Source organism: Somniosus microcephalus, chromosome 27 (assembly GCF_052327205.1).
Source record: "Somniosus microcephalus isolate GS21.2 chromosome 27, FLI_Smic_1.0, whole genome shotgun sequence".
Taxonomy (NCBI): domain Eukaryota; kingdom Metazoa; phylum Chordata; class Chondrichthyes; order Squaliformes; family Somniosidae; genus Somniosus; species Somniosus microcephalus.
In genome coordinates, this window is record NC_141013.1 from 20,988,330 (window position 1) to 21,015,911 (window position 27,582).

Sequence of the window (27,582 nt, forward strand, 5' to 3'; positions counted from 1 at the left end):
GTTTCAGTTATCAAAAAAAAATCAATTAACTTGTTTACTGATGAAGAATCAATTGTAACATACCCATAAAGAGCAAAAATTAACAAATGAATAAATGAGTGATTTACCAGTCTGAGAGATATGGGTCCTAACCAATTACTGCTACACCATGACCTTGATCACAAGTCTTTAACTACAGGAATGTGTGATAACACATACCATGTAGGGTGATGGTGCATTATCGTCAGACACACTGTAGAATGACACTTCAACTGGAAGAGTCATGTGACTGGGACAGAACGTTCCACTTGCTCCCACCTCGGCTGTGAAACCATCAACTGCTCCTAAAGGTTCCAATCGGAAATTCAGGACGGACTCCTGAGAACATTAAAATACATTAAGGTTAGAGTTACTAGGCAGCTTGGATCAAATCACAATTTTATTCTGATTCTATACATAATACGTCTCAGCAATTAACTTCAAAAAATATCTGATCAAGTTCTTTTATTAATCATGCAAACATTATACTGTCCCAGTAGTTAATGAAATCCTATTGTAAAAAATCTGTTTAACCATCACTACAGTGATCCACCAAATAATGTTTTCCATTGTTTTATGTTTCTATATATTATTCTAGGAAATAAATGATGCTAGGTAGAAGGCTAAAAGCTGTAGTCCAATCTTAAAGTTCTAAGGATATTCATAAAATGCTTAAACTGCATTTACAGTTTACGATATCATCAGAACTGTTCAGTTTACTTACAGCCATGTAACTCCCTCATCTCAATTATCTTATAGCTACATAATAATAATTACATGGTCCTAAAAGTAGGATTATACATGTTATTTTGCACCTTCTGCCTCCTTAATTATTTAATGTAATCATTTTATGCTTGGGCAAAAATCTCAAAAAAGGGTTTACAAAAGACTTTAGTATAATATATACAAAATTCTACTCTACTAAAAGCAGGACCTGTTCATGGCAACTTTTAATTATCCCAGGATAAATATAACTTTTAATGTTTCAATTGGAACGGAGGTACATTCTGAAGTGGACTAAACAGAACGAGACCGTTTTCTAGTGCTATTTAGCGGTACTAATGCTGGACACAAGTGCCAATATTGCAGGAAGACTGGGAGATTAGCTGAAGCCACCAGTTTTTTCCTTAGGTGTGCTACTCCCCTTTTTCTGATCAAAAAAAGAAAATGAAGTTAGTGAAAAATATATATTTTTTTAAATCTGCTATTATTTGTTAAGACCTTGTTCAGCATTCAGGGGAAAATGTGGCCGATTTCCACTGAGAGAAATTAAAACAACGGAGTATTAATTTACTCACCGCAGAGCCTGAGTTAAAGCAACAAATTTCTGAATTTAAATAAAGGAAACTACGATGGTATGAGGCGCGAGTTGGCTAGGATGGATTGGGGAACGTTACTTAAAGGGGTGATGGTGGACAGGCAATGGCAAACATTTAAAGATCGCACGGATGAACTACAGAATTTGTTCATCCCTGTCTGGCATAAAAATAAAACAAAAAAGGTGGCGCAACCGTGGCTAACAAGGGAAATTAGGGATAGCAGAAGATCCAAGGAGAGGACATATAAATTTGCCAGAAAAAGCGGCAAACCTGAGGATTGGGAGCAGTTTAGGATTCAGCAAAGGAGGATAAAGGGATTAATTAAGAGGGGGGAAATAGAGTATGAGAGTAAGCTTGCAGGGAACATAAAAACTGACTGTAAATACTTCTATAAATATGTGAAGAGATAATGATTGGTGAAGTCAAGCGTAGGTCCCTTGCAGTCAGAATCAGGGGAATTTATAATGGTGAACAAAAAAATGGCTGACCAATTAAATACATACTTTGGTTCTGTCTTCACAAAGGAGGACACAAATAACCTCCCAGAGATGACGGGAAACATAGGGTCTAATGAGAGGGAGGAACTGAATGAAATCTGTATTTGTAGGGAAATGGTGTTAGGGAAATTGATGGGATTGAAGGCCGATAAATCCTCAGGGCCTGATAATCTACATCCTAGGGTACTTAAGGAAGTGGCTCCTAGAAATAGTAGATGCATTGCTGGTCATCTTCCAAAATTCTATAGACTCTGGAATAGTTCCCATGGATTGGAGGGTAGCTAATGTAACCCCACTATTTAAAAAAGGTGGTAGAGAGAAAACGGGGAATTATAAACTGGTAAGCCTGACGTCGGTAGTGGGGAAAATGCTAGAGTCCATTATAAAAGATGCACGGAAAACAGTGACAGGATCGGACAAAGTCAACATGGATTTACAAAAGGTAAATCGTGCTTGACTAATCTACTGGAATTTTTTGAGGATGTAACTGGTAGAATAGATAAGGGAGAACCAGTGGATGTGGTGTATTTGGACTTTCAGAAGGCTTTCGATAAGGTCCCGCATAAGAGATTAGCATGTAAAGTTAAAGCACATGGGATTGGGGGTAAGGTATTGACTTGGATAGAGAACTGGTTGGTAGGCAGAAAGCAAAGAGTTGGAATAAACGGGTCTTTTTCCGAGGGGCAGGCAGTGACTAGTGGGGTACCGCAGGGATCGGTGCTAGGACCCCAGCTATTCACAATATATATTAATGATCTAGACGAGGGAACTAGGTGTAATATCTCCAAGTTTGCAGACGACACAAAGCTGAGTGGGCATGTGTGTCGTGAGGAGGATGCCGAGAAACTCCAGTATGATTTGGACAGGTTGGATGATTGGGCAGATGCAGTATAATGTGGATAAATGTGAGGTTATCCACTTTGGTGACAAAAACAGGAAGGCAGATTATTATCTGAACTGCAATAGATTGGGAGAAGGGAAAGCACAATGAGAACTGGGTGTCCTTGTGCACCAGTCGCTGAAGGTAAGCATACAGGTGCAGCAGGCGGTTAAGAAGGCAAATGGTATGTTGGCCTTCATAGCGAGAGGATTCAAGTACAGGAGCAAGGATGTCTTGCTGCAGTTGTACAGGGCCTTGGTGAGACCACACCTTGAGTATTGTGTGCAGTTTTGGTCGCCTTATCTGAGGAAGGATGTTCTTGCCATGGAGGGAGTGCAGCGAAGATTCACCAGGCTGATACCTGGGATGGCAGGAATGACGTACGAGGAGAGATTGGCCCGATTGGAGCTGCCTTACCAGCACTTTAAGCTGGAGTTTAGAAGAATGAGAGGGGATCTCATTGAAACTTATAAAATTCTAACAGGACTAGACAGACTAGATGCAGGAAGGATGTTCCCGATGGCGGGGGAGTCCAGAACCAGGGGTCACAGTCTAAAGATAAGGAGTAAGCCATTTAGGACTGAGATGAGGAGGAATTTCATCACCCAGAGAGTGGTGAACCTGTGGAATTCTCTACCACAAAAGGCAGTTGAGGCCAATTCATTAACTATATTCAAGGAGTTAGATATATTTCTTAAGGCTAAAGGGATCAAGGGATATGGGGAGAAAGCAGGGACAGGGTACTGAATTTGGATGATCAGCCATGATCTCATTAAATGGCGGAGCAGGCTCGAGGGGCCGAATGGCCTACTCCTGCTCCTATCTTCTATGTTTCTATATGTAACAATGTGCAGCTAAATTCTTCGGTGCAGTATCTGTTTAAAAAGGATTTCACTGCAATTGTTCTATTAACAAATTCACCGTCTGTTGTTAGGTAGGAGTGGACTACTCTGGAGCACAGGATTTCCAGAAGACTAAGTACCTGTCTCAACCACAGTTTAAAGTTTACTGCGCTGCTTTACCAGCACTTTAATCAACTGAGGATCATTTGCCCATGAGCACTTTAAATGGCCGAGCAGTGAACTATTTAAAAGCCCTGATACACTGCTCAGCTCTATATTCCATTTGCTCTCAAGAGAAATCAACATTTCAAAGTTTTACTGTTGGAATAAGTTATTACAAGTATAAAAAAAGCCAGAACTAACCAAGAAACTAACCATGCAAGAACTGATGCACATAATTTTTAAAACTTCCAATTGTAGTTTAATCTTTTTCTTTAGTTTCTGGCTCAGATTAGTTATACGCTGAAACACATCTTGGCTCTTAACATCTAGTCTTTTGAAACGTGTAAGTGTCAGGCTATATACATTTTCTGCTCCATTTAATTTCCTAGTTCCCAATCTTTGGAGCTGGATGAACATCATTGACTGTTACTTGACTAGTTAAGTGGCTGTAGAGAGGTGTGCAATGATTATTATTGCAGGCAAGTCCTGACTGGCCATGTTTCTGCTGGCAAGGCTAACAAAAAGGAAAGGCCTAGCATTTAACAAATCTTATTGAACCAATTCACCAAGTGGAAAACAGAAGTAATTAACGTTTCCATTCATCACTGTTAAAAAAAAAAATTAAATGGCAAGCTTAGCACTCTGGTTTCTAAAAGCAGAAAACATCCCCCCAAAAAGTCTTGGTTTCTAAAAATGGGAGGTGTGATTTAGATCAGTATTAAGGATAGGTACAAACAAATCTCCACTGTAGCAATATAACAACTTACTGTGTATGAAATTAACAAAAGAATGTACATGCCTCCATTCCTGTTCATTATTTGGCAACAGTAATTATTTGGCAAACCATTGCTGCAAATGGCAATGCACCATTAATATATCTTCTTGTAACTTCCAGACTTCAACCGGAAGTGCAATAGCCAGGCAGGCTCATGTCAGTCAACATCAATATATGTACCACTCTGCAGCCTCCACATGCATCATCACTGGTGGGTTTGCCCAAAATTAGCAAAATAACTAAAAATAATGTGTTTTAATGTATATTAATACACACATCACTACAACACATACAGGAAACTTTGGTTTATCCGGAGGCTGTACGTCCGGAAACCTCGATCTACCGGCAGAAATCAGGAGCCATTTTGTTAGGTTTTTTTTCTTCTCGTCGCTTTGTTTTCAACAGTCGGGCTCTGGAAAGTCTCTCTGAAGCTGTTGCTAAGCGACAGACGCTTCCAAGGTACGGGCCGACTGTTTACAAGCTGTTGCTAAGCAACAGTGTTTGTTGTCAGATACGGAGATGAAAACCTCCGTATGCTTCAACATTAACTTTGTATGTCCAGCAGTTTTGATAGATCGGCAACAGCTCGGTCCCGTCGGTGCCGGATATAACAAAGTTTCCTGTATAAACAGACTGTATGCCGAAAATCAGTGATTTAAGGAAAATATAAACAACTTGTGTTGTGGCTAATTTGATTTGAGGCACACATTTGTCATGCAGCTCGACTTAGTTGCTTATTTTCCATAAACTAGGTTTCCTCAATATATCATTTCCAGATTTATTGGACATCTAAAATACAATGTGAATGCTTTCTTGGATTCTCAATGCTGTTGAGATTGTTGTCATTGGCAACTCCTTCCTCAAACTTTAAATCTCATGCTACCATTGAATATGGAATTAGAAATTATTTCAGCAGTTTCAATCCTAGTTCTCAATGTCACCTTTTTTGTTCAGGCCGCAATCTAGAACAGAGTGTCCAATTTTGGATGCCTTAAGGATATCAAGGCCATGGACAGGGTGCAGAAGAGGTCCATTTACCTTCACCTAGGTTGACAGGCTTTAGTTATAAAGAGAGACTACAGGAACTGGGGCTTTGAGAAACTGGGCTCTTCCCGTTAGAACAAAGAAGGTCAAGAGAAGATCTAATAGAGGTGTTAAAAGTTTTGATGAAGCAAATAAGGAAAAACTATTTCCATTGGTTGGTAAGTTGGTAACCAGATGGCATGAATTTAAGACCTTCACTAAAAGAACAAAGGGCGAGGTTAGGAGAATACGTTTACGCGTGGACGCCCTCCCATAAACAGTGGTGAAAGCAGAACCTATAACGTTTAAAATTGAAGTGGAGAAATATCTGAAAAAGAAACATTTACAGGAAACTTTCGATTTACCGGCACCTAAATAACCGGAAATCTCGGTTAACCGGCAAAATTCAGGAGTAGGTTCAGGTAAGTTTTACTTCATATTACTTGCCTTCCTCGATCTGTTGCTGTGCAATTGGGTGTGGCTGCAGCTGTTGCTAAGCTACAGAGACGCTTGGAACTTGTGGCCATTGTTCTGCACCTGTTGCTAAGCAACAGGGTTTGTTGCTTTATACGGAGCTCTCAGCTCTCCGTATCTTTTACTATAGCTCTCGGTTATCCGGAATTTTTGATGAACCGGCACCACGTCGGTCCCGTATAAAAAAAAGTTTCCTGTACAAGGGTATCCGGAAAGGGCAGGGGAATGGAACTAATTGAACAGTTCTTTCAGAGAGCTGACATAAGCATATTGGGCTGAATGGCCTCCTCCTATGTTGTAAATACCTAATGATTCTATTTTCTTGAATCCCAATCTTAATCTTGGATAATTTCTCAAATCTCAATCCCAGTGCTAGCCACAAATACATCATAGTTTACATTGCGTTAGTGAGAATTGTTGATGCCATATTAATACGCAGCAGGCACCTTAACAGTAATTAAAAGGGCCTCAGTTATACTATATATGGCACTATAATGCACAAAATGCTCGTCTCCCAAACAGCACACAGTATCTGTCGTTAAAAGACAACAAGCGATTATCAATTCGAGAAAAAAAAATCATAATTGATCAAAAGATAATACCCTTGCACATTTTACACAAGATAATTCCTCCAGTTCTCCAATCCTAATACTCAGAAAAATATACAGACTTGAGATTGCAAATAGTGAACCACTGCTTGGAAGCTGAGATTTTTAGGTATAAAATTTATAATTATATTCCAACCTGTCAATATTCTTCATATTATCTATCAACATTACGTATTACACATATATAGCTTCTGCAAGTTATACAACAATGCCTCTTGAGCTAAATTCCATATTTGTTGCGCTTAAAAGTACCTTCTTTATTTTTCAAAGATTCACTTTTTCCTTTCGAGAAGAATAAACATCTTTGCTTAGACCCATATGGCAAATCACTTTGAAACTGAGAGGTGGCGAAGGAAAGATAGCTCCAGTTTCTTTTGTTGTTGTTATGCCCATATGACCGGCCACTTTAAAATGGAGAGCTCCTAACAATCTTAATATATAATCAGAAAATCCTGACTTATGTGTATCAGGAGCATAGAGGTGTCCTAACTGGCTGAAACAGGCCTGACTATTCAAATTCAAAATAGCAATTTTGCTAACGTATTTTAATTCCTTTGCAATATTTACAAATATTTCAAAAGCACTGGGGCTATTTAGAACTGCAATACAGATTTGGGGACACAAATCATCGTAGAGTTATATTATTCTTGATATCATATGTGATGTATAGCCTAAATTCTAACGTGAAGAAGGTGTCTTCCATTATTCGCTCTGAAGCTGCTTCCCCAAGCTACCACACTCTCCAGTAAAAACACAATCCCTATTGAACAACAAACAACCCGTCAGTAACTGCTGAGCATTGCCGAGTAGCTTTTGAAACAGCTACACAAACAAGTAGAAAACTTGAAATATTTGTGATCCTACCCAAATGTGTAACCTGGAAATTTCACCGGACTAAACTCTGAACTGTCCTGCTAGCAGATCCGAGAAATGGTGCTGCAAATGTAGATATGAATAAACCTAAAAAGGTCTGCAAAAAAAACCCATTCACAGGAATCTCAAAAACAAATAACCGCACTTCCACACGAAAAAATCTCCTTCAAATAAGCTAAATACTGAATCAATTGTCTAGCCGATTTCTTTCTGCGCGACAGATATGCATTTCTGATTTGTACCTCAAAGTTTCCAAGCAGGCTAAGACTAGTTGCTGGTGGAGCACTGACACTCAGGAGTTGCTTCCCTTGGTCAGCATCATTCTCTGGTCTTAAATACTGTCTCTGGCTATAAAGAAAAAGAGAACATGACATAAAAGCAAGTATCTTTACCCTTCGGTAGGTGGATTCAATATTAGAAGAAACCAAACATTGTCCTCTCTATACAATAAATTATGCAAAAGCTGTGTAAATGCAAAATATATTGTTAAAAATCAATTAAAAATGAAAATTTAAACATTAACCCTTAATTAGTTCAAATAAATAGGTAAAAATATTTCTAAATAATAGGTTTCAACAGCACCTTCCTTTCTCATTGGAAGTTGCCCATAACCATGTCATGATTACAATGGAAATGACAATCCAAGTTTAGAATGCGCCATCTGTATTCAGAATTTTGCTCAGATTCCCCTCCTTCAGCTTGCAGTTCTTTCCATTTCTGTACTTCTAACTTTTTGCTGGAGGTACTTAGGTTGGTAACCAGTACTGATTTAAACAACAGCTTTAACAAGCATCTTTTTGCACAATATTACTGGGTCAAAAAGAAAATGCCACCATAAACATAAAATTTACAAAATGAATATTAATTAAATAAACCACTGACCTGCCAGCAGATGGCGTTCAGCTTTATTGGCAGTACTTTAAGGCACCATATAACACACTAAAATTGCAGAACACCAAGTTTTCTCTATAACACTGTCTTTGGAAGCTACATAAAATATATCTCATAGCAAAGGGTGTGCTATAGGGCAGGGAAAGGTCTGACATGGACTTTTTTATTAAAGAGAGAGTTGTAGGTTACATGTGTTATACCAGAGTATTTGGTATATCCAAGTGTTAAGAGGGCTGATATATATTAATTATTAAATTTTAATTTGGGCACAAATAGATTAAATATATCACAATGAGAAAAGTGGCATCAAGGTGCTCCAATTTGAATGAGTTAAAGAGTTACAGTAATAAGTTTTAAGATGATTAGACCTACAGCATATATAACTCTCCGGATAAGTCATCCTAAAATTACCATTCTGCTTAAAGCCTCGTTTCTTGACTGAGAAATTGCAAGTCACAATTTGCTTTAGGGAATTTAGGGAAAGGGAAGAATTCAATGGAGCAAAATGATCTCAATGAAAACATTGGAATTGTTTAAAAACAGAACATAGCCAATTTATGTAATCAGCATTTAACTTTAATACAATGCACAATCCTCAAATGCAATTCATTAGAGTGGATGAGTGAATTGCCTATTGAATTTAGTATGCATCCTGTATCAAAACACTTTCACTTGAATCCTGAAGAATGCCACTTTGTTTTTTTTTAAACTGTAGAAAAAGACACAGAAATACCTTTTGCAAGGTACCCCTTTTAGTCTTTGCAATGAAGTGTCCAGGTCAAAGTATCCCGAATGTTTTTTTCTTGGTGGAACCTTGGTGTACAACAAGATAAATTCTATTAACAATTAAGTTACGCTGATTTACAGACTCTGACACTAAACCACACCCATGATTGTAATACAACAGTCTTCAACAGTAATTCTTAAGAAATATCCACAAAGATTATATTCTGGTACCTCAAAAATTTCAACCAAACATGAAGCCCACCTGCTACTGAAAACAAAATCTGTTCCCAGACACACAATAGGATGAGTATGACCATACTTAGTTGTGTTTGAAACTTATAAGGGGGAATAAAGCTTTTAGTGCATTAAAATGCCACAGTTATAGGAACATATGAACAGGAGTAGGCCACTCAGCTCCTCAAGCCTGTTCTGCCATTCAATTAGATCATGAATAATCTGCACCCCTTAATACCCTTAGCATAGAATCATAGATTGATTACAGCACAGAAGGAGGCCATTCGGTCAGTCAAGCCCGTGCCGGCTCTCTGCAACAGCACCTCAGCTAGTCCCACTCCCCTGCCCTTTCCCTGTAGCCCTGCAAATTTTTTTCCTTGAGCTACTTATCCAATTCCCTTTTGAAAGCCATGATTGAGTCTGCCTCCACCACCCTTTCAGACAGTGCATTCCAGATCCTAACCACTCGCTGCGTAAATTTTTTTTCCCTCATGTCGCCTTTCGTTCCTTTGTCAATCGTCTTAAATCTGTGTCCTCTGGTCCTCGACCCTTCTGCCAATGGGAACAGTTTCTCTCTCTCTACTCTGTCTAAACCCTTTATGATTCTGAACACCTCTATCAAATCTCCTCTCAACCGTCTCTGCCCTAAGGCGAACAACCCCAGCTTCTCCAGTCTATCCAAATCTAACACAAATCTATGAATCTCAATCTTAAAAATTTCAACTGATCCAGCATTCACAGCCTCTTGGAGAGAAAGTTTTAGATTTCCACTATCCTTAGTATGAAAAACCACTTCCTGATTTCATGCCGAAATGGCCTAATTTTAAGATTTTTCCCCTTGTTCTGGATTCCCCCACCAGAGGAAATAGTTTCTCTGTATCTACCTTATCGAAACCCTTTACAGTTTTAAAGACTTTGTTTAGACTATCCCTCAACCTTCTAAACTCAAGGGAATACAAAGTTTATGCAATCAATCCGTCATCATAATTTAGCCCTTTAAGCCCAACAATAATTCTGGTGAATCTGCACTGTACCAGCTCAAAAGGTTAATACATCTTTCCTGAGGTTTGATGCACAAAACTGAATGCAGTACTCCAGATGGTGTCTGACGAAGGCTCTGTATAACTGAAGCATCACTTCCTCACTTTTGTATTCCAACTCCCTTGAGATAAAGGCCACCATTTCATTAGCCTTTTTGATTACATTTTATTCCTGTGCACTAGCTTTTAGCGATCCGGACATATGGACACCCAAATTCCTTTGCTCCTTCACAGCAATTAGTCTCTCACTATTAACATATTCCAATTTGTCTTTCTCAGATTCAAAGTGGATGACCTCACATTTAACTTCATCTGTCATAGTTTTGCCCACTCACTTAGTCCATGTTCATATTCCCATTTACACAACTTGCTGTGATACCTAACTTAGTGTTATCTGCAAACTTGGATATACAACTTTTTAGTCCTTCATCCACATCATTTATATATACATGGTGAAAAGCTGATGCCCCAGTACTGTTTCCTGGGAAACATCACTCATTACATCCCGCCAATCAGGGAACATTCGCTTTATCCTTACTCTCCATCTCTTACTTCCCAACCAATTATCAACCTATGTCACAAAGTTACCTCCAATTCTGTGTGTTTTCATTTTTGCTGATAATCTCTTGTGTGGAACCTAATCAGATGCCTTCTGGAAGTCCATATATAGGCAACATCTATAGACACTCCCCTATCCACCATGTTAGTGACCTCCTCAAAACATTCAACAGGATTAATTGGACATGACCTACCCATCATAAATCCATGCCGACTTTCTTTCACAGCTCATACCTGACTGAGTTCTTGCTCTATGATAGATTGCAGTAAGTTTTCCCTCACTTCCTCCTTAAATAATAGAGTGACATTTGCAATTTTCCAATCTAAAAGCACAATTCCTGTATCTAGAGTGTTTTGGAAAATTAGGACTAATGCATCTGCAATTTCCTCACCTATTTCTTTTAATACTCTGGGGTGGAAACCATCAGGTCCTGGAGATTTGTCTACTTTAAGTCCCATTATTTTCTCCATTACCATTTTTTACTGATATTAAATCCACTAAGTTCCTCCCCTTGATTTATTTTTTGGTTCCCTTGTACCGCTGTTATTTTGTCCTCTTCCTCCACTGTGAGAACAGATACAAAGTACAGGAAACTTTGTGCTATCCGGCACCCACGGGACCGAGCTGCTGCCATTGCCTAAAAAGTGCCGTACTCTCCAGAGTTAATGTTGAGAGATACGGAGATTCTTATCTCCGTATTTGACAACAAACACTGTTGCTTAGCAACAGCTTCTAAACACTCGGGTGTGGCCCTAAAGCGCTGTAGCTGAAGCTGTTGCTATAGCTACAGACCTTGCACAGCTTGACTGTTCAAACAAAGCAAAAAAAACAAAGAGAATAAAAAACGGCTGCTGATTTTTGCCGGTGGCTCCAGATTGCCGGATAGCTCACCTCCGGATAGCACAAAGTTTCCTGTACTCATTTAACAAGTCTGCCATTTCTTAATTGTCCATTAGTGTCTTGCCTGCATCTGTCTTTAGTGGGCCCACATTTGCCTTTACCGCTCTCTTTCTCGTAATATATTTATAAAAACTTTGCTGTTATATTTGCTATCCCTTGCAAGTGTTTTCACATTCCTTTTTGCATTTCTTATTATTTTCTTTGATTAACAGTTCAATCCAGTTTACTGTGGTCAGTTCATTTCTCATCCCTTCAAATGGATTGCCTTACTTAAGTTTAAAACCTTGGTTTGGGATTCTTCCTTCTTCCTCTCAAACATAATATCAAATTCAATCATAGTAAGATCACTATTTGTAAGATGGTCCCTTACAGTCAGATTGTTAACTAATTCTTGTTCGTTAGTCACCATTAGATTTAGTTTGGTCTGTACTCTTATCAGTTCTAAAACAGTGCATTCTATAAAGCTCTCCTGAATACATTCTAGAAATTCATTGCCTTTACTACTTAGGTTGTTCTATTTCTCTCAATGTATGTAAAAATAAAACTTTCCCAACATAATTATGTTGTTTCTGTTACATGCTTCCCTGATCTCCATATTTATCCATTTCCTTCCCCCCATCCCACGCTACCTAACTAGTATCAGGAGATCGGAGCTCTTGGAACTATTTCTGGGTGTAGATCAAGACCATTGATTCAATTGTACCATGACTGACTGAGGAAGCTGAATATTGCATCAACCTTTTACAATAAGCTGTTTCTACCACCAGATGTCACAAGCAATGAGTGGAGTGCTAACAGTATCAACTGCAATGACAGTAATTCAGTACTGCAAGTACTAAAGAGGCTCTTTCAATTATTCTTGGAGCCTGGAAGTGGGGGCATCCTCAAGCCCTGTATGGAAAGATCTGCTTAAAAGTGTGAAAACCTCCATTTATAAGAGTACTAGTGAGCACCAGTTTGCACAGAACAAAAAAGACCCTTAAATAAGGAAAGGAAGTCGCAACATTATGTCCTGTTTTCTAGCCAAACAAAGTGGATGTGAAGTGTGAGTAATTTTCAGACTTCAATGTTAAATAAACTACCATGCCCATATGACTCATAAAAGTACGGTTTTTGTATCTACTGGCAAAGTGATGAGAAACAAACTTTGAAAACTACAAGAACGCTACATTTAGTGCTGATATTCAGAATCTTTTGCTGCACACAGTCACAGTAAAATACTGCTGAAATATGTGGTAACAGAGTTATCTGAAGAAAAAAAAGGGCCATTTTACTAGGATGTACATCTGATCAAGGCGAATACAAATTAATTGATAGTAGTCGTTCAAATCTTACTTTAGTGACTCAAATGAAGTACTGTACTTAAATAAACAGATTTCACAAGATTTTGGAACATGAGGTCTAAATATTTTAAGCTTCTTTTTCCAAAACAAAGCAATATGGAAAAATGTGCATAAACTTTTATAAACTTGGAACTGAAGAGGCCAGGATTAGTTACTATGCTTCATTGGAAACCTGGGACACAGACTACCTAATTTTAATGTTGTCATAGATAACTTGCAAACAAATACATTTATAATTTTAATTATAATACTTTAATGATGCAAAAGCTTTTAAAAACATCCTATAGTTGTAAATTATATTACTTACATTAAAATATTAGAATTTGGAGGTAGAATATTTTTAGTCGGTTAAAAAAATCAAATCATCAATATTAACAACTTACAGGACTCGAAAGTAAGGGTAATCCAGTACATGGGTGGAAAACTTTTGTTGAAATCCCATCTAACGAACGTCGATTTTGCTTCTTCCAAAAGTTACCAGAAGGTTTCAGAGGAGATTTTGAAAAATTCTTCTGCAAGAAAAATGTCCATCATTACTGGCTTAAATTCAAATTTTGTAGTAAAATATATTTTATTAGGTTGCTCTTGAACTAAACAGAAAGTAGTGGACCAATCTTTGGAAATTTCTGGGAACTCTGATTGGTGGTAACGGACTAATAATTAAAAAAAAATCATCTTTTAAGTAGGGAAAGGTTTTTATGGTGGGATGTTGCAGTGTTAATATATGTCATTGCTCTTTGTTTGAATCCATCTCCAAATGATAGGATGGCTCCTATCTCCTCTCTGCTGGCTATAAGGGACCCACATGAAATGAGTTTAGGCAGCCTCAATTGCCTCTATGATTGGCAGGAGTGCACAGCACTAAAACTGCCCACAAGACGGCAATCTCTTGAAGAGTCCACAAAAGTGATTGGTGTCAGGAGCAGAAAAATTCATGCTGGAGCAGTAGAGGGCGCTCTTCTGAGGCTGAATGCAAAAACCATTGGGGAGAATTTTAACCCCCAAAAATGGTGGGTTGGGGTCAGGTGGGATGTGAAAATGTTAAAAAATATTAAACCTGATCCCAACCCGCTCCCAGGAGGCGGGTTGCTCATTTAAATATTATAATGAGGCTGCGTACCTCACATTTAATCTCCATTTTAAATTTCACCCTGGCCGATTTCTAGGGCCTCAGGAAACCCGGCAGTTAAAGGGAGGCAAGGACTCCTGGATCTTTCAAGTGCCTTTCCACTTGCCTGCTAGATCCAGCTTACCTCTGCCCCACCGTGGTCGAACCCCCCCCCCGCCACTCCCCCCCACCATGCCCTCCCGCCCACCCAAACGCCGCCTATCTCCCCTCCAGCACCCGCATCTCCGACCCACGATCTCTGTCTCCCGCCTCCTCCTCTCCGCAGCTGCAGCCAGGAAACGGAGACAAAAAATGTTAATCAGGCCCTGCCGTTAAATTTGGCAGGACCAGAGGGGAAACCCACTCTTCTGGGTTTCCTGACCACAAAACAGCCTCCCCGCTCCCTCCCAGCCTCCAAGTTTATATCAGGGCCATTGTTTCTACTTGGCAATTGGATATGCTTTATGCTGGCACTGTGTTTCAAAAACTGGAAAATGTGTTTCACACTCCACCACTTAAAGTGCCCGAGAATATGGATGGGCAGGAAGCTCCCATGAGACTGCCGAGAAATACTGTGGTAGCAAGGTAATTGTCTTCCATAGCTCCAATTGCCACGAGCCACTTTCCTGAACTATCCAGATGTTTCAGGTTATTTTCAACCTAATTTGAAACAGTTATGAGTTCTGAATGAGAGAGGAACTCATTACCTAACCTGCAGTCCAATCATTATACAATTACAGTGTTCATAAAAATGAAATGTGCCAAGCAACCGCCACTGTAATGCTGTGTAAACCACATGCAAACAGTTTAATACAGTAAGGATGACCAAGAATTAATATAGCACAATGAATTAAATGTGCCAAAATACCGGAAGGTAGCACTCTTTTATTGAAAATAGAGTTGCAAGTATATAAAAAAAATTCTATCAAATTATACCACTGAATATGCAAGTCAATTCACTCATCCTAACTTGTAAATGGTTACATTATTTTGATTCCATACCACTCTGAATCACCACTCGCGAGCAGCCCAAGTAGTTTCATCTACAGTCTGACAACAAAAGCTGACTTATGCTTTTGACTATGTGGGAGATGTGCCTGTCTGTAATGTGGTCTGGGTTAATCAGTACCTCTTCTCATAAAGGAGATGTGCTCTATATGCTGTGGTCTATGCGGTGTCAACCAAGCCATTGTAGCCATCTACTCCCTGAGGAAAAGACTTCCTCAAGGCAGAGGCAGGCATACATTTTTATGCAGGCAAAAACAGTCTATAAATAGATAAATGGGTATATTTAACTAGAAACTGGAAAAATAAGTTAACTTAAGAGAAACTTTAGCAACTTTCATCAAATCAAATAAGAACTGATCACAGTAACAAGAGTTATGGTATCCTCGAGTAACTGCTAATGCAGAAACGGAATGTTTGAATCAACTAATATTGGATTCAGCACTGGAATAAAAATCTGCTCGAGTTCCCACCCAAGCACAGAATGACAGGTTTTCATTCGTTTTATTAGAGCCAAGGATGGTACCAGCAGTATTTGGAGAACTGATAGAACTCATTGTATGCAGACTGGAGTGTCATCTACAATGAAGTTGTTACACGGAGCGGGAACATGATGGGTATGTTTCCTTCATATTAACAAACTGTTTCATGCCAAGTCAAATTAAATTGCTTTCATTTTAGTCCAATAAAAATAACTACCCAATGTAGTAGAAAGTAAAACATTTCTTACGCTTTGCATTTGAGATTCTCCAGGCTTTTCTTTACAGTCTCCGTTAAGTCTTCTTGGCGTAGTTGAATTATGTGCGCAGTGTGATAAATCACAGCTCTGGATCTGCAGGTCAATTTTATCCTGGTCTCCTTTCTTTTTTGAACTGACAGCTTCTTTAGCTACAGGTTTTATTGTGCCAAAATACGTATCACTGGAAACATCCAATTTATTCCATTCACTTTTAGATCTAGAATAGCCAAACTCTCTGCAGTTTGTAAAGTCTGAATGCCCGGTACGTGAGCATTCTGTACTAGCTGGTTTATTTTTTGCATTGTTGACGTTATTGTCAGTACAAACGCCTGAGTCCAAGTTATTAGTATAGGAACAGTCTGATTTTTCTCGATTAAATGTACTTGCATTATCAAGTTCTGAAATATCATTGTGTACAGGAGGGGTATGCAGATGTAATTCGGAATTATCTGTACAGTTCACAATGTCCTTATGGAAGGAACCAGTACACGATGACTCGACTTTAGTTTTTTTGTCTATTACAGTGTTGCCAGATACTGGGCACTTACAGTTCACTTTACCTGTGTAATTGGTTTGTGACAGTTCTGATTTACTATGTTTATTTATAGTTCTTTCAGTAGGATGCTTTGTTTCAGATGTGTCATTGGTATCCGTAAAAGAGTCTACTGGAAATAGTTTTCTTCGTGTCTGTGGCTTTGGGCAAGCTGTTTTATCAATGTCAACTTTTGCCTTCCTACACAACGTGACTGGGGTGTCTTGGGAAGAGGTCCTGCTCTTCTCCACAAGTCTGTTTTCCAAGAAATTGCTTTCAGTGCAGGTAGCAGAACTGCAAGGGGCCTCTTTTCCTCTGTTTTTTAGGCTTTCTTCTTCATAAGAGCTCTGAAATAGCTTTGCACTTGTTGAACTTGGCTCTTGCACTGTACTAAAATGGCTTCCAGCAATATGTGGAGGATTTTGATCACAATAACTCAGTTGTTGGGCAATTCGCACGATCACTTCTTCCCTTTCCTGAAGCAAGCTTCCTATCAAAGGGTTCATCTCACTTGAAGGAATATGAGATGATGAACTGCTGGTTTCATTGGAATCTGTCACAGAAAGTGACTTTAATGTCTTCATTGTATGGGTCTCATAAGGCTGTACTTTAGTTATTTCAGCAGTATTTGCCCAATTACAGCACTGAGTCTTTGTCTGTGAATTTCTGATTTCAGATATTTTGTCAGCATCACTTAATGTTGTTGGTTTGCTTGGTTCCAAGATCTCTGGAGAAGGACATTTTCTTGTATTTACTGTACTTGTTGGCAGCAATGCATGATTTCTGACAGATGTCAATGTTTGCTTATTGTACTTCTGTTGTGCCCCTGGCATGCTGCAGTAGTCTTGCTCTTTTGCATTGGTAGGTTGATAAGCATCCTTCTCTTGACTGGGGATATTTTTCCCATAGAAACTGAGTGTGGTGTGAATACTGCACGTCAACAATGGGTAACTAGGCTGCCTAGGCAGGGATAGGACACTCACTCGCAATGCCAGGCTGTGGGAAATATTAGGAACTGGAAAGACATGTTCAACTGGTGGCTGGGTAAAATTTAGCAACATATCTTCATCTGTCGCACTTATTCTAAAGATTAAGCAAAACAAGTTTAAAAAGTCACAAACAAAAATATGATCAGCGAGAAAATGTATTATGTAATGTGTCATTAAGCCATACAAGCACTGTGGTCTACACGGAACTAGTTGATCTTGGCTGGGGCAACAGAAATTAGGACACTAAAATGGGCTTAGTATCGCTGCTCTGGGGTAGAGGATTATCAACCCGCTATCCTGCTTCTGGTCTCTTCCTGAAAGGGCATGTATGGCTGTCAGGGTCAGACTTGGCTGCTATGGTTCCCATAATCAAATTATCTGCAGCATTCACTCTCCAGCCTCTCACATGAGGCATGGTTATTTGAGTGTGGTACTGGAAGGCTGTTGGCATCTATGGAACGCTACCACAGGGTAACTCACTGTCTTCAGCAGCAGAGGGGTAAAAAGGCAAGCGGGGAACATAGGAGCAGGAGTAGGCCATTCAGCCCATCGAGCCTGTTCCGCCATTCAATTATATCATGGCTGATCTGTATCTTAACTCCATCTTCCTGCTTTGTTCTGTAACCCTCAACACCCTTGCCTAACAAAAATCTATCAATCTTAGTTTTAAAATTTTCAATTGACCTAGCATCAACAGCTTATTGGGGGAGTGTGTTCCAGATTTCCATTACCCTTTGTGTGAAGAACTTCTTTCTGACATCACACCTGAACAGCCTAGCTTGAATTTTAAGGTTATGCGTCCCCTGTTCTGGACTTTCCCACCAGAGAAAATAGTTTCTCACTTATCTACCTATCAAATCCTACAATCATCCTAAACACTTCAATTAGATCACTCCTTAATCTTCTATATTCAAGGGAATACAAGCCTGGTTTATGCAATCTGTCCTCATAACTTAACCCATTTAGCCCCGGTATCATTCTGGTGAATCTCCGCTGCACCTTCTCCAAGGCCAATATATCCTTCCTGAGGTACGGTGCCCAGAACTGAATGCAGTGCTCCCGATGGGGTCTAACCAGAGTTCTGTACAGCTGGAACATCACTTCCACTCCTTGGTATTCCAGCCCTCTTGCGATAAAGGCCAACATTCCATTCGCCTTTTTAATTATTTGTTGTACCTGTCCACTAGCTTTTAGTGATTTCTGTACTTGGACCCTTAAAGCTCTCTGCTCCTCCACAGTTCCTAGCTTCTCACCATTTAGAAAGTACTCTCATCTATCTTTCTTAGGTCCAAAGAGGATGACCTCACACTTCCCCACATTGAACTCTACCTGCCACAGTTTTGCCCACTCACTTCGTCTATCAATGTCCCGTTGAAACTTTCTGCTCCCAGCTACACTGTTCACTGTGCCAACTTACTTGGGTGTCATCAGCATACTTAGACACACGGCTCTCTATTCCTTCATCCAAGTCATTTATAAATACAGTGAAAAGCTGTGGCCCCAGGACAGATCCCTGGCAGGTCACCACTTGTCACATCCTGCGAATTTGAGTACACACCCATTATCCTTACTTTCCGTCTCCTACCTCCTAAACAATTCCCTAGCCAAGCCAATAGGTTGCCTCCAATTCCATGCGCTTTCATTTCTGTTAACAGTCTCATAACTACAGCAGGATAGTTCTCCCAGACCAAACTAAATGTGAATAATAAAAATACAGTGCATCAAGTTTGATCGCATTATTTTCAAACTAAATTGTCGTAGATTACATCGATGGCAAGGAGTGAGCAATAACTATTTTTTTTTTTAATGCATTGCAATCGCCATTCCAAAACATGAAATGAATACACTGATGGACCTATACAACACTCACCGATACAGGATATTGCGTGGAACAGCACCTTGTGACGCACTCAGCCAAGCACTCAGCTGAGAAAAAAAGACATAGGAACGGACAGCCTGCAGAAGGCTTTTCTCTTCAATAAAGCGATCTCCAGTTCTGAAGATTAAAAGATGGCAAACATCAATAATATAGTTATAACAAAGCACATTTAACAGGTGTCTGTTAAACACGGATAGCACTGAAATAGTACCAAATCTCCGATACTCTTATTGGGCACTGGGAACGCATTCGATTGGGGGTGGGAGGAATGGCAATTCTTGCTTGCCTTTCTCAAGAAAAAGATGCTCACAAACACATTGAAATACTGGAATGTAGCCCTCTACTTACACAACACATCGATAATGCACATCACAACTCCTTGAACAAAAGAGAGAGGCAGGACTGCCTCTTTCCCCTTGCCGCAAAGCCACTGGTAATGCTAGTAATAACAAACCTGACCATCCATTGAGAACAGCCTAAAATGAAAGGGGGGGAACATAAAATATTACATACGGATTCTTATACTTGACCACCACCTCAGTTCCTTTCAGAGATGCTATTCTCTTGACACAGTTTTTAAAAAAAGAAAGTCTTCTTCCATCCCTCTGCAAATGTACATGCTGATCTAGTCTCCTATTACTCCTGGGTGGACAAGGGCAATAATGATGAGCGTTCTGTCCTGTCTCTTTTACTTATTCCAAATGCTACCAGGCTGAGTCTCAACACAACAATCCTGTAATTGACAATAACAACAACAACTTGTATTTAGCTGTATTTTAAGACAAAAAATTTGACACTGATCCACTTAAGGATAAATTAGGGCAGGTGACCAAAAGCTTGGTCAAAGAGATAGGTTTTAAGGGGTGTCTTAAAGGAGGAAAGAGAGGTAGCGAGGTGGGCAGGTTTAGGCAGGGAATTCCAGAGCTTAGGACCTAGACAACAGAAGGCACGGCAACCAATGGTTGAGTGATTATAATCAGGGATGCTCAAGAGGGCAGAATTAGAGGAGCGCAGATATCTCGGGAGGTTGTGGAGCTGGAGGAGATTACAGAGTTAGGAAGGGGCGAGGCCATGGAGGGATTTGAAAACAAGGATGAGAATTTTGAAATCGAGGCGCTGCTTAACTGGGAGCCAATGTAGGTCAGTGAGCACAAGGGTAATGGGCAAATGGGACTTGGTGCGAGTTAGGACACGGGTGGCCGAGTTTTGGATCACCTCAAGTTTACATAGGGTGGAATGTGGGAGGCCAGCCAGGAGTGCGTTGGAATAGTCAAGTCTCGAGGTAACAAAGGCATGGATGAGGGTTTTAGCAGCGGATGAGCTGAAGCAAGGGTGGAGACGGGCGATGTTACGGAGGTGGAAGTAGGCGGTCTTTGTTATGCTGCGGATATGTGGTCGGAAGCTCATTTCAGGGTCAAATATGACACCAAAGTTGCGAACAGTGTGGTTCAGCCTCAGACAGATGTTAGGGAGAGGGATGGAGTCAGTGGCTAGTGAACGGAGTTTGTGGCGGGGACCGAAAACAATGGCTTCGGTCTTCCCAATATTTCATTGGAGAAAATTTTTGCTCATCCAGAACTGTATGTCGGACAAGCAGTCTGACAATTTAGACACCGTGGAGGGGTCGAGAGAAGAGGTAGTGAGGTAGAGCTGGGTATCATCAGTGTACATGTGGAAACTGATGCTGTGTTTTTAGATGATGTCACCAAGGGGCAGCATGTAGATGAGAAATAGGAGGGGGCCAAGGATAGATCCTTGGGGGACACCAGAGGTAACGATGCGGGAGCGGGAAGAGAAGCCGTTGCAAGTGATTCTCTGGTTACGATTAGATAGATAAGAATGGAACGAGGCGAGTGCCGTCCCACCCAGCTGGACGACGGTGGAGAGGTATTGGAGAAGGATGGAGTGGTCAACTGTGTCAAACGCTGCAGACAAGTCAAGAAGGACAAGGAGGGATAGTTTACCTTTGTCACAGTCACAAAGGATGTCATCTGTGACTTTGAGAGCCGTTTCGGCACTGTGGCAGGGGCGGAAACCAGATTGGAGGGATTCAAACATGGAATTGTGGGAAAGATGGGCACAGATTTGGGATTCTCTGGCTACGATTAGATAGATAAGAATGGAACCAGGCAAGTGCAGTCCCACCCAGCTGGACGACGGTGGAGATGCGTTGGAGAAGGATGGAGTGGTCAACCAGGGGAAGTTTAAACTTTCAATTGACAAACAACCACAGACACCCCTCTTGCAGCTCCCCAAATTAAAGACTAGACTCAGTCTCCCAAATCTCAAACCGCAGCAGTGGACAGCCCACCTTCCAGAAATTGTGGGATAGAACATGGCCTCCACACAAAGAACATCTACAAACAGACCTCTACCCTGAACACCTCATTTCAACAGAGCATGCTGAAAGCCTAAAATGGAAGCTCAGCAAAATCCCAGACCATCAGATAACAAAGGAAGTCTAGAGGGAAATGGAGATAAACCTTCACAAATCAGACTGTGATGTGGGAGGGTCAATTCAATGTGTTGCTCCCCAAACAAAAATGTTCTACCTCGGTGACAGGTAAGTGTTGAAAAAGTGACAGTTAGATTGACTCACTTCCAAACACTTTCAGGTCTCACTCCCAAGTCCAACAATTCTGAAATGTGGTCTGTGATGCCACAAGATTTATGATTAACTTTGTGATCCCCTCAGATCCATTCCTCTGTGTGCAGGATGTTCCTACCCTCATGAGATCGCAAACTCCCAGAAAAGCACAATTTTTGCTGCTCTCAGTAAGGTGTGTTTCTCTGCTGCGGCAAAACCCCACTCTGCTTCCCACCACAAACATGTGGGCAATGCATCTATTAGCCATTTGAAGTTGGTAATTCAAGTCTGTGGCCCTTCCTGGAGGCCTATAACAAGAACTCCCTTCAGAAACAGCATAACACAACCCAAATAGAGGAAGGGATAAAAGTCGATATGAGAGCAGCAACTCCTGCACCAGAAGTGGTAGCCCTAGTAGGACATTTGTACCAACAATAATGTTGGGACTGCACCAAACCAAGACTTCACCAGTCTGTGTGTTACTGGTGTGCTCCGGCTCTCAGGGCAAATAGTAAAGACACGCATAAAACAGGTGAATCCAATTTCAGGATAGTCTGCTCTACCAATGTTTATTTTGTTTCCAGCACCCTTGCGAGATAGTCCTCGAACCATTACTCAGATGAACTCCAGCCCAACGTAAGGTACGCAGCACCTGAACACCCCAACCAAACTACCCCCGTAGTCTAGACTTCCTGATCCTCAAGTGTGTACACAGAGCTTCGGCAATGACCTCAGTCCAGCAATGTCTGCTCCTACTACATCACAACAGTGACTACACTTCAAAAAATTCTTCACTGGCTGTAAAGCGCTTTGGGACGTCCAGTGGTCGTGAAAGGCGCTGTATAAATGTAAGTCTTTCTTTCTTTACAAATACTCTATAAGCAAAAGTACACAATTCCAATACATAAACTAGTGTAAAGTCTTGAAAAAAAACACATTTAAATGCTAATACACCCACAATTTCAACATTAGGCTATTTCAGTCAGTCATACAGGTAACTGTACATTGGCATATACTGCAATATTTTTACCATTTACTCAGCAACCCAGTACAGATTTCACTCCAGAGCAGGTAGAAGAGCAGAGTCTAACAAATGAAAAATACAATGGAAGCTGCCAGGGGAAACTGCTGTTCGAGATACTTACAATACCAAATTTAGTCATAATGAGGTTCTTTAATACTTCGCACAGATTGTCTTATAACATACAGACTAGAGAACAATTTATCCCACTGATAGTTGTGCCAAGATATCTACTTTGTATCTATAAAAGATGCTAAATCTTTTACTTACTGTGAAACAGAATGATTAAACCCAATAGCTGTAGTATGTTGTACCTAAACAAATTCCAACAAAATATATTGCCAGTAAGTTGATTTTTAAAGTCATACAATGGTTTCTGTGTTTATATTCTTTGCTTCAACTGGATGGCATTATTCATTCTTTTCACAAGACAAAAGGAGGAAAAAATTTGATGTCTGCTAATTTGGTTAACCAATTTTTTTTTTTAGTATTTCACTATGGTGAAGAAGAACAAAGACTTACTGTTTGGGCACTGGCTGTAAAGACCACCGTTCCAGCAGCAAAGCATCCTGTTTGATAGCAGGGTCGTTTATATCACTCCCCTCTGTGGATGGACCATCAGCGTCACTATAGCAACAGTCGGGAAGCAACATCACTTCAACCATGATGGAAATATTATTCCTCCACAGAAGCAAAACCTGAGACCTGGTTCTTCTGGCCTGACAACACTGTCAAAATACAGGGGTGGGGGGAAAGGAAATTATGTACAAATTTGAGAAACTAAACTTTTCAGAATCAACATCCAAGATTACACAGCTTACAATTTTGGACAAGTATCCAATGTGTTTCGTTTTAGTAAAATCCTTTTCCGTTGTTAGAAAAATTGGTAAAATTTTAATATATTGCCAAAAGTTTAATTATGTACATACCTGTGGCACTTTTTCAATGCATTCGTGTTTTGTGCTTAAGGACTGTCCAAGCTGTGCTGGAGGGCAATGAAACCCTTCTGTGCGACCTTTCGCCGAGCATTCTGGGGTACGACCCTCGGTGATCAGCAAGGTCAGGGAAAGCAAAAACTCCTCTGCATCATATTCAAAGTACTCATCTATTGTATCTACAAGAAAGAAGAGAGTCTACTTAACGACACAGGATTCCTGCTAAATCCTATTATTAGCCATCACTGTTTTAGTGCACACATATGCTTGCATGAACAAGCTGAAAATACTAAACAATACTAATCACTGTGGGAGATGGTTCAGCAAATTCTTGAAGCACAGTAAATAACAAATCCCAACCCATAATCTGGGTTAACCATAAACAGTTGGCACAGAGCAAAAATATATATATATATATATAAACTGACATGGATTATTCATGTCCATTCCAGCTGTTTGTGACAACTAAAACAGCCAATGCTTTCTTCCAGAAGCTCCTTTAAATCAAATACAAGTTTGCCTATTGTATACCTTTAGCATATTTTATTTCAGGTACCACTTAGGAACTTAATTACCTTCAGTCAGGATGGAAAGAAGTCAAAGCATTCATTTACTAATTGTGAAAGCCCTTGTTCCTTCTTTGAATGTCATAATGCCTACATCCCATCACACACAGGCAAGGATTCATGATGAATATACAGTAGGTCCTTTGTTACCAGCTGATATTAAAGCCAGCCAATAATTAGCAGCAGGAATTAAAATTCAGCAATTCATGAAGATTATAACTGCAGCTGTCAGCGTGCAAGTCGCGGAGTCCTTTCTGCTTTTTACTGTAAATTCTGCGATGCCAACAGAACCGCAGCAATATCTCAGTCTACAGCCACAATTATGTTGAGCAAGAGAAATATTTCAGGAGATAGTAACAGTTATTTAAAAAAAATACATAATGTGGACAATTTTTGGGGGGATAAGGCATCACCCTGAAGTAGCTTTCCAGTTCAGTTTGTAAAAATTAAATAATGCAATAGGGAATACAGTCCAGCAATTCTTCAGAGGTATTTGCCTGTTCATATCTTCTCGGTACTAATTAAATGTGTTGCCACAGTATATATGCTCAGTTTACATCTGAGCTGTTGTGTTTTGGTCTGTCCAGACAATGTCCATGGCATCTCATGAAGTTCAAACTCTACTAACCTAAGGGTTGACACAGCACAGTGGCATTCAATTATCATAGGACATGATTTCTCATTATCACTAACTGGGTGCAAAATTCTCACCCATAGACAAAATCTCACAAACTGTATATACTGTTTTTCAAAAACAGAAGTACCAAGGACTATATAGATAAAATATTTTCTCAAACATTAAAGGTGTACGCTGACGACACCCAGCTCTACCACACGACCACTTCTCTCAACCCCTCTCCGGTCTCTAAATTGTCAGACTGCTTGTCCGACATCAAGTTCTGGATGAGCAGAAATTTTCACCAATTAAATATTGGGAAGACTGAAGCCATTATTTTCGGTCCCCACCACAAACTCCATTCACTAGCCACTGACTCCACCCCTCTCCCTGACATCTGTCTGAGGCTGAACCACACTGTTTACAACCTTGGTGTCATATTTGACCCTGAAATGAGCTTCCGACCACATATCCGCAGCATAACTAAGACCGCCTATTTCCACCTCTAACATTGCCCGTCTCCACCCTTGCCTCAGCTCATCTGCTGCTGAAACCCTCATCCATGCCTTTGTTACCTCTAGACTTGACTATTCCAACGCACTCCTGGCTGGCCTCCCACGTTCTACCCTACGTAAACTTGTGGCGATCCAAAACTTGGCTGCCTGCGTTCTAACTCGTACCAAGTCCCATTCGCCCATCTCCCCTGTGCTCGCTGACCTACATTGGCTCCCGGTTAAGCAATGCCTTGATTTCAAAATTCACATCCTTTCCTTGTTTACAAATCCCTCCATGGCCTCGCCCCTCCCTAGCTCTGTAATCTCCTTCAGCCCCTCAACCCCTTGAGATATCTGTGCTCCTCTCATTCTGCCCGAGTATCCCTGATTATAATCGCTCAACAATTGCTGGCCGTGTCTTCTGTTGCCTAGGCCCTAAGCTCTGGAATTCCCTGCCTAAACCTCTCCGCCTCTCTTTCCTCCTTTAAGACGCTCCTTAAAACCTACCTCTGTCACTTGCCCTAATGTGGCTCGGTGTCAAATTTTTGTCTTATAATACTCCTGTGAAGCGCCTTGGGATGTTTTACTACGTTAAAGGTGCAATATAAATACAAATTGTTGTTGAAAAGTAACTGAGAGCGTGCAGCCTTCTGAAAGCTGGGATTTCCTTGTCACTTGGTCACCTGAGCAATATGCCTCCCACAACTGAGAAAGCATGGTCAGTTTATTCTCAGCCACTGCCAATAAAGCTTTTGGTCGATCGGGAGGAAGGATGTAAAGCGAGCATATCTAACCTGTGTACCACCATTATTAATTATCAGCAGGATCCAGGAATTGTGGTAATAAATTGGGTTATACAGGAAACTTTGTGATATCCGGCACCGACGGGACCGGCGTGTTGCCGATCTATCAAAACTGCCAGACATACAAAGTTAATGTTGAAGCATACGGAGGTTTTCATCTCCGTATCTGACAACAAACACTGTTGCTTAGCAACAGCTTCTAAAGAGTCGTCTGCAGCTGCAAGCGTCTCTAGCTGAAGCTGTTGCTATAGCTACAGACCTTGCAGTGACTGACTGGGGGAAAAAAAAGAACGAGATCTAAAAAAAACGTACAGAAAACGGCTCCTGATTTTTGCCGTTAGATCGAGTATTCCGGACATACAACCTCCAGATAAACCAAAGTTTCCTGTACCATAGTTTGGCGGGTAGGTGTCAGCCTTGGCTCACTGGTGGCATTCTTGCTTAGGAGCCAGAAAATTGTGGGTTCAAGCCCTACTCCACAGATTTTATCACATAATCTAGGCTGACACGTCAGTGCAGCACAGAGGGAGGTTTGCCCTATCGTAGGTGCAGGCGAGATTAGAACTAGGGGGCATAATCTTAGAATAAGGGGCTGCCCTTTCAAAACTGCGATGAGGAGAAACTTCTTCACTCAGAGGGTAGTAAATCTATGGAATTTGCTACCCCAGAGAGCTGTGGAAGCTGCAACATTAAATAAATTTAAAATGGAGATAGACATTTTCCTAGCAGATAAGGGAATTAGGGGTTACGGGGAGAGGGCAGGGAAGTGGACGTGAGTCTAGGTTCAGATCAGCCATGATCCTATTGAATGGCGGAGCAGGCCCGAGGGGCCGTATGGCCTACTCCTGCTCCTATTTCTTATGTTCTTATGTTCTGTCAAAAGACGTTAAGCCAAGTGTGTCCTCTCAAGGACGTAAAAGATCCCATGCACTATTTGAAGAAGAGTAGGGAAGACCGGGCCAACATTTATCCCTCAATCAACATCACCAAAAACAGATTATTTGGTCATTTATCTCATTGCTGTCTGTGGGATCTTGCTCTGCACAAATCGGTGGCCACACTTCCCCATGTTACAACTGTGACTATACTTCAAAAGTACTTCATTGGCTGTGAAGCGCTCCAGGATGTCCTGCGATTGTGTAAG

At 40.5% G+C, this 27,582-nt stretch overlaps 1 protein-coding gene across 4 annotated transcripts in view; it reads right to left on the reverse strand.

The window, feature by feature from the left end:
• Positions 1–27,582, reverse strand: part of atosa (atos homolog A) — a 99,564-nt gene that overhangs the window by 7,624 nt on the left and 64,358 nt on the right. For 2 of the 4 annotated variants that reach the window (XM_085968667.1, XM_085968669.1), the window contains exons 2-9: positions 23,954–24,138; positions 23,547–23,752; positions 19,408–19,533; positions 16,008–17,631; positions 13,548–13,676; positions 9,096–9,175; positions 7,714–7,819; positions 199–357 (exon numbers count right to left, since the gene is read on the reverse strand). In XM_085968667.1, the coding sequence (XP_085824793.1) occupies positions 199–357; positions 7,714–7,819; positions 9,096–9,175; positions 13,548–13,676; positions 16,008–17,631; positions 19,408–19,533; positions 23,547–23,752; positions 23,954–24,138 (2,615 nt within the window). Of the gene's footprint in view, positions 1–107; positions 358–7,713; positions 7,820–9,095; positions 9,176–13,547; positions 13,677–16,007; positions 17,632–19,407; positions 19,534–23,546; positions 23,753–23,953; positions 24,139–27,582 lie in introns of all 4 variants that reach the window. The other 2 variants (XR_015073822.1, XM_085968668.1) reach the window with 2 other exon arrangements.